The 13,700-nt window shown below is 37.0% G+C and overlaps 1 protein-coding gene across 1 annotated transcript in view; it reads right to left on the bottom strand.

Annotated features, from left to right (window-relative positions):
• Window positions 1-13,700, bottom strand: part of map4l (microtubule associated protein 4 like) — a 39,454-nt gene that overhangs the window by 25,474 nt on the left and 280 nt on the right. Inside the window, exons 2-5 of the mRNA XM_026206607.1 lie at window positions 7,066-7,250; window positions 2,779-2,889; window positions 2,581-2,670; window positions 2,272-2,466 (exon numbers count right to left, since the gene is read on the bottom strand). Of these exons, the coding sequence (XP_026062392.1) occupies window positions 2,272-2,466; window positions 2,581-2,670; window positions 2,779-2,889; window positions 7,066-7,246 (577 nt within the window). The 5' untranslated portion in view covers window positions 7,247-7,250. The remainder of the gene's footprint in view (window positions 1-2,271; window positions 2,467-2,580; window positions 2,671-2,778; window positions 2,890-7,065; window positions 7,251-13,700) is intronic.

The following is a 13,700-nucleotide window of genomic DNA, read 5'->3' as shown; positions in this document are numbered from 1 at the left end:
ACCCTTTGTGTGGAAATTGCTGATTCTCCAGTTTGCATTGTGTGAAATATTACAATGGGAGACAAGCACCTTATGAGTTTTTGGTTTCTTGTATTTGTGCCCTTTTGTCTTTTTGTGCTAGGGGAAGTCGTGGCCTAGTGGTTAGAGAGTTTGACTACTAACCCTAAGGTTGTGTGTGTTCACTATGTATTTATGCGTTCACTGCTGTGTGTGTGCACTGTGGATGGGTTAAATAAAGAGCATGGATTCTGAGTATGGGTCACCATACTTGGCTGTATGTCATGTCACTCACTCATAGGACAGTTGGTTGGGAAAGGACACCCAAAGCAAAAAATTCTAGTCTGACGTATGACTGTTTGCAATTTATGTCGCAGAACAAAAGAAAACCCAGTGGAAATTCTCCAGTGGCAAAGTACCCATCAGAGTTAGCCATATAAACTCTATAGAAAACAAATTTGGCGTTTCAATTCTTTGGATTATGTTACATCCTGATAAAGGCCTATCACTGATCTTTGTCAAATAGTTAGTTTACCCAAAAATGAAAATTCTGTCATTAATTACTCACCCTTAAGACCTTTGTTCATCTTCAGAACACAAATTAGGATATTTTTGATGAAATCCGAGAGCTTTCTAACCCTGCATAGACAGTAACGCAACTACCATATTTAAGGCCCAGAAAAGTACTGTGTGGTACTGTCATGAACGTGTGTCAAAGTGTCAGAGTGAAGAGAAGATATTGTTGAATAAAGTAATTATTTTTGTTTTCTTTGCACACAAGAAGTATTCCCATAGCTTCTTAAAATTATTGAACTACTGATGTCACATGGACAATTTTATTGATGTCCTTACTACCTTTCTGGGCCTTGAATGTGGTAGTTGCATTGCTGTCTATGCAGGGTCAGAAGGTCTTGGATTGTAACAAAAATATCTTTAATTGTTTTCCAAAGATGAACGAAGGTCTTACGGGTTTGGAACAACATGAGGGTGAGTAACTAATGACATAATTGTTTTTTTGGGGGGTAAACTATCTCCTTAATGTAAGATCCGTGGATATCATGCTCATACTTGCTGTAGAGGGCAGTTAAATGGGTGTAATAGTTTCAGCAGTGGCTGGGAAAGAATGTGCTGAGACTAAGATGTGCTCACTTGAGAGCACATCAAGTGAAAGTGCAAAAAGGCAAATGAACTCATGGAGAAATAACAGTCACGGATAATAACAGAGGCAATTCATAGAGAGACTGACTCAAAGAAAAGCCACAGAGATGAGGCACATGACATGGAATACCCAGTATATCTCAGGAATGAGGGCAAATAAATGTCACTGAAATAAACCAAAATCCATGACAAAACAAACACTTAACACAGTGGTTGACAACATCAAAACACATTTAGAGGGAAACAAAATCTACTTCTAATTGAATTTGGATCATGTTTATCATGCATGTTTATCAGCGCTATAGTCCAGCCATTAAAGCATATTAAGATGAAACCTAAATTAATTTCTAGACCCAACCAAAGTGTTTTTCAGTTTTACATCATATGATTTTCTATTTTACATGCCTTTCTTCATTCGCTAGACTCAGTGCTCTTCATTGATCAAAGGGTTATAAACTGTCACTTGGAGGAAGTGCCAGTGGCAGTAACATCAATCTTTCAGATATGAGGTCTAAAATGTGAAATGGCTTTCTAAACTGGCTCTGGGCCAAAATACACATTTCTCTTCTAAGTTTCACAGCCATCACACTCAAAAAGTAATATTACAGAGTGGCTGAAGATAAATCTTTAAAATGCCTTCCACCATAATGCGCACTTGAAGACATAGTGCACACAGGCTAGTCAAAAACAAACTGTGAATAACGATCATTGACTATTATGATCTATCATGTAAAATTATTTGGAATGGACATTTCACACTGTAAGATGTTTAGTCTAGTCCCTAATAAATTTTTCACTACCCCTATTTTTCAGGTTACATATACTCATAGCATCCAATACCAGAGTTAACATCCTACAATTGCTTATCATATCAGTAAAATCATACTCAGAATAAGTGGTATCTTGAAGACCATGAAAAGTATGAAGCAATTATCTTGTGACAAGATATTGATGAGGCATCCATGCCTTGACCTGACACAGTGGAATGATATGACAGCTCAGATCATAGAACATTCTGTTACATAATAATCAATCAGTATCTTAATATCTGTGTTTAAAGTCTGTCTTACCTGTTCTAGACTGCAGTGAGGTGCCTTAAGTGGTGATAGACTTTACCTGCAGAACTTTCCAGGCTGTTACGAGGGCTTGTGTCACTCAGATTAGCAGTTATCTGGGATGGTTTGGGTGGTTCATTGGCAAACAAGGGTGAGGTCTTCTGAGGTTCACCCATGCTGGGGGGTTTGGAGCTCTGGAAAGGGGCCATGCCAACATTCATATTCATACCAATATTCATTCCAGGCTGAGAGAACCCTGAAGCACAGAGCAGCAGAGCGATAGCGCATTAAAACTTAACCGAGCCTGAGGAAATGAACTGAATAGAACCCACGACTTTAAAGCAGCAAGATCAAAAACTGCAGTGGTTACCCAGAAAAGGGTCCATGCTGTTATCCTTCACAGTAGATCCCATCTGCTGGTTACCTAATTGGACAGGCTTTTCCATCATTGATGCTGGACCTGGAATTAGAAAGACTTGGGCTAATGTCTAGCACATAATTAGATTTTTTTTGGTGAACGATTTAATTCAATTCTCTTAAGCAATACTGACATACTCAATGATCCCACCTGTTTGAAAGTCATTCTTATAGACATATTGTCCAGGCGGGCTGGGATGGATATCTCCCTGAGGGTCCGGACGTTGCCCTCCAGGCTGGCCTGCATTCAAGGACCCAGACCCTGAAAAAAAGAGAAAACAGACAAACTGACTCTCTACAAGTGCATCAACATTGTTAGTTTTTAAAACTAAAGAGCAAAGGATTTATGCAGGAATGCAAGTGCTTTTTTTCCAGCAAATTAATTCACTAAATAATACAATCCAAGATGGCAGATGGCAACACCAAAGACAGTATATAAAAACAACCACATACAGTAGCTACTGTATTTAACTTGTTATTGTTGTTAGTTAGTCTAATATTTAACAGCAAGATGAACACATTCTCTTCATTGGTAACTTTAGTGATTAATGGCATTTATTAGGTCCTGTAAATGTGACTTTCATGAAATCTGATTGACTGTCTAATTGAATGTGTCCCCTGTCAAAGGCACTGGGGAGGGGCATCCCCGAAAATAAGCCTGCTTCAATCCATTACAATATTTCGCCATTATGAGAAGGGCAACTAGAGATGAGTGATGCTAAGATGATGGGACAGTCTGAGGCTGCAGGCCTGTTACCGTAGTTATACAACCAGCTGAGGCTGCTCTATGTTCCCTAGGCAAAGCACTCTGTCAGCATCAAAACTGACTGACACGAGGAGCCAGCACTGAACCAGCATGAGCTCAGATACCAGCCCTGGATTAATGAACGCACTCCCACAGGAATGGGCTGTTCCAGCTCCATGCAATGATCCTCTCTGTGAAACAGGATCGGTGCATGTGTCACTGTGAGTCACGCTGTGTCCGCTATATTAGCAAGGATGCAATGGGAATCTGTTGGCCAGGCCTTTGTGTTGAATGTTGATAAGGTAGAGAGGGGTCGACCATAGTGGGTGATTTCTGCATTTATGCCTCAAATAGCATGTTTTCAATGTTCTTTATGCTCCAGGATGCTGAGGGTGTACTAAAAAAAAACTGAGCAGAGCAATGGCCACACAAAGAGAAGCATATGAACCTGAAAACAAGCTTCAGTTAAAAGCCAAAAAATGGAAGAGGGACTAAAAATAGTCACTTTTGTCCCAGACATGAGGCACTTGAGGTGCAGACTGCAAGTCATGCTGTAGTAGAGAGCCTCCTTTTGCAGTTTAAGGGGGGAGCAGCAGACATCCTATTAAGCACAGCATCAGTTATATAACGTCATAAACCAGTACTGTGCTGTGAGTACCAGCAGCAAGCACACAAAGAACCAGAGAGTCTCTAACATGCAATATGGTTATGCAAAAACACACAAACATGATGGATGAACTACAGAATTTTTACAGAAATACTGTTAAAACGAATCGACTAATTAATGAAATAGAAGACATTTTGAAGAACACTGGGACGCAAACATCACTGGACCCCACTGACTTCCACTGTATGGACAAAAACCACTGAGGCATTTCTCAAAATATCCTCTTCTGTGTTCCAGAGAAGAAAAGATTAGAAGAAAGGTTAGAATTCACATGCACATTTTTGACTGGAGTATTCTTTTAAAGCACACTGATACACAAAATAATTCTACTTGAATCTATTTCATGTCATTTGAATTATTTTCCTTTATTTAGTAATTTGTGTTTGTATACCAACTACTAAGTTGACACAAGCTTCTTCAGTATTTCAATAACAACTAGACATAAATAACAACCAAGGTTGCTATTTTTGTATATTCAAAGACTATATTTAATATTTAATAATCAAAGATAAATCATATTTAATCTAGTAATAAGAGACTGCTTATATGTTTTTTTTTAGATTTTGTGACAAGTGATGAGTTTTTCACCCTTCCCACAGACCACACAACTAAAATGAACAATAAAACAAAATGTTAACCCATGTCAAATTTATTAAAGCAGTATATTAAAAAGAATAAACAGAGTATTTTATTATATTTGTTATACTACACAATGAAAATATTAATTTCTAACCCAGTTGAATAGCCTTGATGTCTGCAACATGCAGCTGTTTGAAAAGGAAGGTCATATGAGAGTAGAACAGGATGAGCACTGCAAATAATTAGTTATTTACAACATTAGTAAAAACGACATGAATGAAAATGTATACAATAATGAACTGTAAGTGTAATTTTATTATGATTCGAAGGGGCTGCATAGCCTTTAATAGCCAGCATAGTTATTGATTAATCTTGTACTTTGTTCTTTAGAAATGAGCCTCCAAGCGCTTGTCAACAGACAACTTACAATTTCCATAAATCTTTATTACTTTGTCAATAAACAAGCTTTATTATCTCACGCAACCTTTTCAGGGGGAAAAAAATGTTGCAGGACATATATTTCGTTGCCTGCTAGCAGGCAGTAATGTTTTCTCAATACATAAACGTATGCTTAGTTATTATTTCTGAAAAAAATGTCAGTTCCAGCAATGATCTGATGAGAAGCTACAGAAACATAAGCTTTTGCTATATGCTAACTATGAGATGCTACAGCCTGATCATACTGAGAGTGAAAGTCTTTAGAGTAACATCAAATACATGGCCATTTCTCTCTCTTAATTGAGGCAGAAATGTAATCACACTCATTTGGATCTTTGGCTGAAGCTATGAAAAGTATCTGTGACATCTTCTGTAGAAAGATCTGCTGATCTCCGCATCCACATATCTGCTCACTGCTGCACACATACATATACCTTACTGTTGTTCAGAGGGCATCCTGCTGTATTGATGTCTAAGCATTATGCCAAGCACAAGCCCAATATCATACTGTAAAGGTCAACATTTCTGCATATTCTCTTACATGTAGAAAACAAAACAAACGCTTTCATATGACTAATGAAAAGGAAATATAAAAGGATGGCCCAATCCCAAAAGCCAAACGCTCAAAAGCTTCATCAAACATTCATTAACCTACAGCTATTTCATAGTCTTTATGTGACCTTTAGGGTTTGTTTGTAAATGTTTTACCAATGACTGACTTTACAAAAAGCACCAGTGTTAAACAATACCAAATTTAGCATATTTATTCAGTAGCCTAGACACTATTAGCGCTATCATGCATACCAGGTGATTTAACTGTAAAACTGTGCCCCAGCAGATAATAAACACTTTTGAGAATAAATAGTGGTGATGGTTGTAACCCAAGAGGAAGGATGGCGTTTGCTTAACTGAACCTAGAGTTCACACGGGAGGGTTCTTGGCAGAAGACAGCATGGTTTGAGGCGGCTGGCGAGGTGAAAAAAAGAGAAAAGAACCTAATCTTAGGGGAAATTCTTAGATCTGAGATGTTGCCAACCATGATCAGGCGTATGTCCTAGACAAACAAGCATAAAAGCAACCCAAAATACCTTGGAATTTCAATGAGTTTTTTCTCATGAAACCAACTCGAACAGGATGTGAAACTAGAGGAAAGGAATAAAATGTGCTTCTGCCATTTACATACGTTTTGGCAGATAGAGAAGAGAGACAACCATAACCACAAACAACCACAAACAGCATCTACTTCAGATTAGATACATCAGATTACAGTCCAGTGCAAAAGGAAGACAGTAAATTACAAAAGTGAAAGTAAACGGGCTGTTCCTAATGTTGCATTGTACTACACAATATAACCAACCTATCTGCATTAAAAATAAATAAATAAAAAAAGAGCAGCAAATAATATGCATTATGTATTATATTTTATTTGATTTATATACTTATTATATTATTTATAATATTTAAATAATATTGGTAGGTTTTGGAAAAAAAAATAAAACCTGTAATATTTAAATTAACTGCTTTATTTTTCAAATATATTTCTAAATATAATTGAATTATTTAATTTATTAGTTATTTTAATTTATTATTTTTTCCTGTGAATTTTCATCAACCAATACTCCAGTCTTCAGTGTCACAAAATATTTTAGAAATCATTCAATGATGATTTGGTGCGCAAGGAAAAAAAAATTGTATTTTCATTAATGTTACAAACTGTTGTGCTGCTTAATCTTTTTGTGGAAAGTGTGATACAGTTTGTTTCTTTGATGAATACAAATTTCAAAAGAACAGCACAGAAATTTCTGTAACATATTCTAATTGTATGTCATAAATGATATACAGTTATGCTATCAATTTGAAGGCTTGTTGTATGGAATAAAAAAAGTTGCTTGGATATTAAATATCCTTTAACAATCATATAACTTTGTTTTCAATTAAACAATTTTGCTACTAAATAACAAAGAAGGGTAAATGTTCAGTTATGGAAAAACGTATTTAAAAACACATACCTTCCCTTTTGCCATCCCTCCCATCCAGAAGGGGGCGGTATTCTGTCTTCCCAACGGTCTCGCCCACTTTATCATCATAGGTCTGTGCCTCCAACCCAGCCACAAAATCCCTCTTCAGCAGGCTGTCCTGGGTCGCCTTAGGTGCCCCATCTGTGAAGGCATCACGTAAACTGAAGTCCATCCTCCTGTAGAAAAAAAAAAAAAAATGAGGGTGATCAGTGAAAACAAAGAAGGCCTGAACACAATTAAAAAGTCATGCAGCTGAAAAGGCATAAACATATTCTCCCTCTATCTTGCCCTAGATCAGTGGTTCCCAAACTGGGGTGCGTGCACCCCTAGTGGTGCGCAGACTGACCACCAGGGGTGCGCAAGAGAATGTTTGTAATGGCGGGGAAAAAGATCGCTCTTTATTATTTTTATGTATTTAACTGAGGTAAACTTTACATGCAAAGGTTTTATTAAGAAATAAAATTTTACATTTCACATTACACACTACATTACTGTATAAATTACAATTGATTTCATTTCATTTTACAAGCACGTTTGTGTCACAATATCCCCGCCCTGTTCTTTTAGTTCATATTAGGTGCTAACTGATAATTCGTTTATTTTTATTTTTTCACTTACTACATTCAACAGCATGGACACCTGGGGCCGGATTCACAAAAATCTTCTTAAGAAATAAATTAAAATATTAAAACGTTCTCAAATATCTTCCTAAGAATATCTTCCTTTTTTGTTGCGACTTTGAATAGCGCTCAGCTTCATGTTTTAATGCGGCCTGTTTTTGAACAGTTACTTTTAAAATAGCCTGTCTTAAGCTGCAGCAATATGTTTCATAAATTTTTGTGTCGTGTTTTTGCACTTTCATCTGAGTGAACGCTTCCGGTATTTTAATCCGCACTTCTACAGCAACTGCATCCTGCGCACTCATATGCACTGAATATTGCCAAAGATGATGTATTAATAAGCTAAAATTAACCCTGACTCGTTTCAGGGTTGCTAATGAGTTTTGAAGTCAGCAAAAAGCAGCGTCACGCATAGGCTAATCATGAGCGATCATGTTTACATCAACAGTCTTCGCTGTCCCTTCAGAAAACTTGTGCACATCTCTAGTCCTCCTATGTATTATATGTAGCTGTTGCTGTAATGTTCAAATATAACAATTAATTTCAAATAACCAAATAAATTAATTAAATTATTATTATTATTTGGATTTAAGAAAAGTCTGGGGCTGTCTTAAATTTAAGAAGATTATCTTCAACAATCTTAAGAAAAGATAAGAATATTCTTAAGATGAATTTTTTTGGGAATACAAAATATCCTTAAGTTTTTTCTAAAATTAAAAAATAAGAAGAAGATGGAAGTTAAGAAGAAATTTCTTCTTAAGAATGTTTCGTGAATCCAGGTTAAAATCGGGCACTTTAAAGAAATTAAATATTTATATGTATATATCATATATATTTAATGTATATGATCTGTGTGCAAACATGCAGGCCCATCCATCTCACAAAAAAAGGAAGTGATCTTTTATTATTATTATGTTTTCTAATTTACAGTGAATATTTGTATTTAGTTATTGCAATTAAAAATGTGAAATCTAGAGTAAGGTGTTGGGGGGGTGCTTGACAGGTGCCAAACACTAGAAAGGGGTGCATGCTGAAAAAAGTTTGGGAACCACTGCCCTAGATAATCCTGCAATAAAAATTTAATGGACTATTTTTGCTCCTTACAGCTAACATTCATAAGTTAATAGATAACAATTAATATCTTCAAATCAATGACCAATATATGATGGGTCATACACTCCAAGACTTCTCATATGAAGGCTTACAAAACACAAATATGGCCAGATGTTCAGACCTAGACAAATCTGATCATCTGCCTGTGCACCACATATTAAGATCAGCAGCCAATTTGAAGGATGTGACTGAATGCCAAATGTACAGCTGTCACACAAGTCGCACTTTAAAAGATTAAATTGATTATCTCCTCTTAACAGCAGAGCGTGAGAGAAAATGCTTCTATAAAACACAATTATACACTACGAGCATGTGAACCTGTTTAGGATAGGACATCAGGTGCCACTAGACTAAAATTCTACTTCTTGATTTGCTCAAATTTATCAGTTCACACAAAACGGCTCCTTATAATGCCAATAAACAGTGTCAGTGAGAGAAAGAAAGGTACAGAGAGAGAGCTTGTCATTGTGCACTAGCCCAATGCATGTGCCTCATTGTTTCTCTAGCTGTCACACTATCCACATTCAGAGAACCCAGATTAAAACAATTACGCACTGTCCTATTCAACAAAGGTCCAAAAAGATGCGACAATGTTGCGTGACGAACATACAAACCAAAAATCAAGCCGCTGTGCATTTTGACAGCGGGGGGCAAATGAGTTAAGAGCCAAACAAATCTCCACAATGGTTTTGATCAGACATTAATATGATTATGCAAGTCTGTTCAAAGCTAAACATGGGATTAAAATGCTGCTGCCCCAGACCCTACCCAGAATCAATCTCCTCTTTCCAATTCACTTTTATTACTTATCCACATCTTTGCATTTCCTTCCACCCCTCCTTGTTTTCCCCATCCCCCTGTATGTAGATGGATGTAAAGAGTAATTCTCTTGATATCCCGATGGATGGTAAGAGGCCCAGCTGGTCCAGAAAATGAAGGGATTAGAGGTAGAGTGATTCCCCCTCGTATTTGTCAGACGTCACAACATCATCCCAAAACACTTACTGTAATCAGCTGTTTCTGTCCAGCACACACATTGATGTACAGTAACATTAGACCGTATGAACATAAACTAAACATTTAATCCTTAAAATGACCTCTTACAGAAATTTTTCTACAGTACATCGTCCCATTCAATTTTGTTGATAAGTCATATTTCGGCACATTTTTCATCAGTGTTTTTTGTTATTATTATTGTTAATATAATTAATTGTCATTGTACATTTGCATTTAGTTTCCAGCTTTAGTCATTTTGGTTTTAAAGTTACAAATATTGAATAAATATGACTAAATATTAATAAATATCATTTAAAAAATGATGATTTAGCAAACACAGATGAATTTAAAAATATGTTATTAATATTAAGTTCCAAAGCAATACGATGTTTGTATGTACTTTAAGATTTAGTGCTTCATATACTATTTACATTTTATTGTATTTCAGCTGTATTACTGAAAATGTTTTAGATTTAATGATAACAATATTGTTTTATTAAAGAAAAAGAGAGAGAAAAAACAAACAACATGTCATATGGCAGGTCATATGGTGTGGTATCCTGAGGCTCACTCATCAGACCGTGGTAAATGAGACACAGGTACATCCCTGCACTTCTACTGCTCTGACTCTGACACGGCCCTGTGTCCTGCTGTGATTCAGCAGTTTTTCTCTGTGCCCTGCGTGATGTCACCAGCCCTGGCACAAAGTGGCATGTCACAGAGTGCCATCACTCTCTGTTTTGAAGGGATACTCTTGTTCACTTAAATCATCTGTTTGATTCAAGAGGCCTGAACTCTGTATGTGTGTAAGTAAGTACAGTGTTCGTCCAAAAGTCTGAGACTACACTGAACATCTAAGGCTGTATTAAAGAAACTTGTCTTAATGCATGACTAGAAAAGTGCAGATAGGATAAGTCACAGACCACAGGATGAAAAATCAAGGTCACTAATCAAGTAAGTAAATGTGTGAGACTGATCAGTTGACTATTTTAACAGACAGTCAGCAGTTATTCTTCCACTGAAGCAAAAGATGATTCTAAAGTTTGACACTTTTGGAATACTCCACCCAAAAGGTACTATATGTCATCATTTTCTCACCCTTATGTACTGTAATTCCAAACCTGTATGACTGACTTTCTTCTGTGTAACATGATATTTTGAGAAATATGTTTTTGTCCATAAAATGTCAATCAGTGGGCTCAAACAACAGTGCTGAGTTAACAATGTTCCTCAAAATGTATCCTTTTGTACCCCACAAAAGAAAGAATTGCATACAGGTTTGGAATAAACATGGGGGCTAGTAAACAGTCAACTCTAGGGTGAACTGTAAAGTATATAAACTCCCTATAAAGTAAAAAGGAGAGAATATTGAGATATCAATTTTTTTTTAATTCTAATAGTTTGGGCTTGTGTAAAACATAGAGATTCAACAAAGAACCAGATGAGTCTCTTCAAATGTCGCTCAAAATGCTCCAAAATCTAAACAGAGTCTGACAGAAGCGCACGCTCTGTCCTCGTGCGGTTTAAAGGAGAACGGCGAGCTCAAAAGAGTTTTTGAGAAGAGACTACTGGGCTGGCATTTGGCAGCCATTTGTGTTGCTGTGTAAACGCTGTATTCCAACCATTCCTGTATGAATGCACACAGAACGTGGGACGGGGGTCTGGCTGAATGTGCTCCATTGTGTGCCAAAGCCATTGAGCATGCCATTACTGGCTGCCACTCATTGTGACAGGGTTTATGTATCTGCGCCGCTACCAGTCTCTGTCTGTCTCTAAGTTATTCTGAGTAAAAGTGAGGCATCCAAAAATAAGGCACCTTAAACTGTCAAACTGCTGAGTTGGATTGAAGTGTTGCATTATTATCAGCTAAGCTGATATTTTTGTAACCAAACATGATCTTGAACATTTCTCACCCTAAGCTTATATCGTCATCCTAAAATGGGGAGAGTGCTATTGGCCTCCCTTATAAACATCCTGCCCATGGTCACAGCACAACATCGGAGGGGGGGTGTCTGTGTGGATTAGAGTCAGAGGCCATCAGTGAGGGGAATCAAGATTATGTATGACGGGACGCAGGGCATCACAACAGTCCGGCAGGCCCTGACCTGACACCCCAGAATCACGGCTGTCCAGAAAACAGCATGCCATCTTACAGAGCTTCCCTTTCCCAGCAACATATGATGACACTGTTGGTTCACCCTATATTTATATAAAACAATTTACAGTTAACTGTTAAAATTCATTAACAAATACATTTTATAAAATGATTTTAAAGTACCATTTCCATGGTGATGCAATGTCTGATTTTAAAATGATGAATTTTTAGGTCTTAAGCTTTCAGTTTAAATATTTTTTATATTTAATATTGAAAGGGAAAAGGGCAACAAAAAATACATTTTGAGACAAATGTCAGAATTCCTGTTAAATTCAGGTTGATATTGCCACTAAAAAAAATATCATATCAGTTTAAAGTGCCCAAGCTGCTTTTTGGAGCTGGGTTGTTACAAGTCTGACATTGTCTACCAGCTTTATCAAGGTCTAGCTTGATCTAGACCCCAATTTGGTCTAGTTAAAAACTGTGTTAACCAGCTACCATCAGAATAACAGCACCACTATAGGTTATTATGAAATATGTAGATTTCAAATGTGGCAGCTCATTCAAATATAATGATTAATGATCATAATCCATCAAAATAGGTTTAACATTTACCAAGCAAATTTAAATCATTTACATTTAAATTATTAATTAAATTATTTAAATCAATTAAAATACACAGTAATTGCGATTGAGAGTGATTTTATATTATTTATACAGGCTTTTGTTTGAGAGGAACATTATTATTTACCAGTGTATTGTTTATGTATTACTACCTAAGATAATTTACATGTTAACGTGCATTCACACCCAATATGATGTCAGGCAAATGAAAACATTTGCAGAATGACAACAGCCTTTATGGTATAAATCACTTCCATATTTAATCCTGATATTTAAAAGCGAATCGATCTTTGAACAATATCGATGAAAGTCCCAGTTGAAATGCAATAATAACAACAAAATACAGACAAGAATATAAGAAGGACACATCCTTGTCCTTCATACCAGCGTTACCTGAATAAACACCACTGACATTTGTTTATGACCTACCTTTATGCAAAGCAAACAAAGCCAGTCAGAGTGCAAAGAAGAAGAAATAATGTGCAATAACCGAATATGGAATTAGACTTAAGGGGGGTGTGGTCAAAGTGTTGTTCCTCTGTCTCTCTAGAATGCAACAATTCAGAATATCAAACGAGAAAAAGAGGCCATGGGGGAATAGCTATGTTTAATAACCCATATGAACGTCTCCCACAGTCCCAGACATCCATGCATGACCCTCGGTGCGTCGGTTCCTGATCGCGTGTTCCATTTCAATTGCATTTTACAGCATGACGCATGTCCGAGGCATGTTGAAGAGTGCAGTGCTGCAGAGAGCCGAGCACGCGATGCACAGACCCAGTATGAATGAGAACAATGCGATGCGACAAACTAGAACGCGCTTATTACAATCATGCCATCTTAGTTTATTATAACAGACGCGTTCTGGTTTGTAGCGTCGCTCGCTTGCAGTTTAGGCTATATGGGGTGTAGAGCTCAGAACGTCCTCTATAAGGAACCTCGCACGATTTCATCATCCCACAGTGTCCACAATGTTGAAACAATATGTGGCACTGTAGGCTACTGAAGTTATGTAACTAGAGTAGTTTTCATACAGAGCTTTGCTGCTGCGGAGGACACCTGTCCTGAACATCCAAACTGCGGCAGTGCCCAGACAAAGAAATCTCGGCAGGTCGACGTGCACCCTTTATTTACAACGCTTGATTATCTCGCGTGTATGTAAAAATAACTAACGCCTG

This window comes from Carassius auratus, chromosome 27 (assembly GCF_003368295.1).
Source record: "Carassius auratus strain Wakin chromosome 27, ASM336829v1, whole genome shotgun sequence".
Taxonomy (NCBI): domain Eukaryota; kingdom Metazoa; phylum Chordata; class Actinopteri; order Cypriniformes; family Cyprinidae; genus Carassius; species Carassius auratus.
This window is presented reverse-complemented; position numbering and strand designations above follow the sequence as displayed.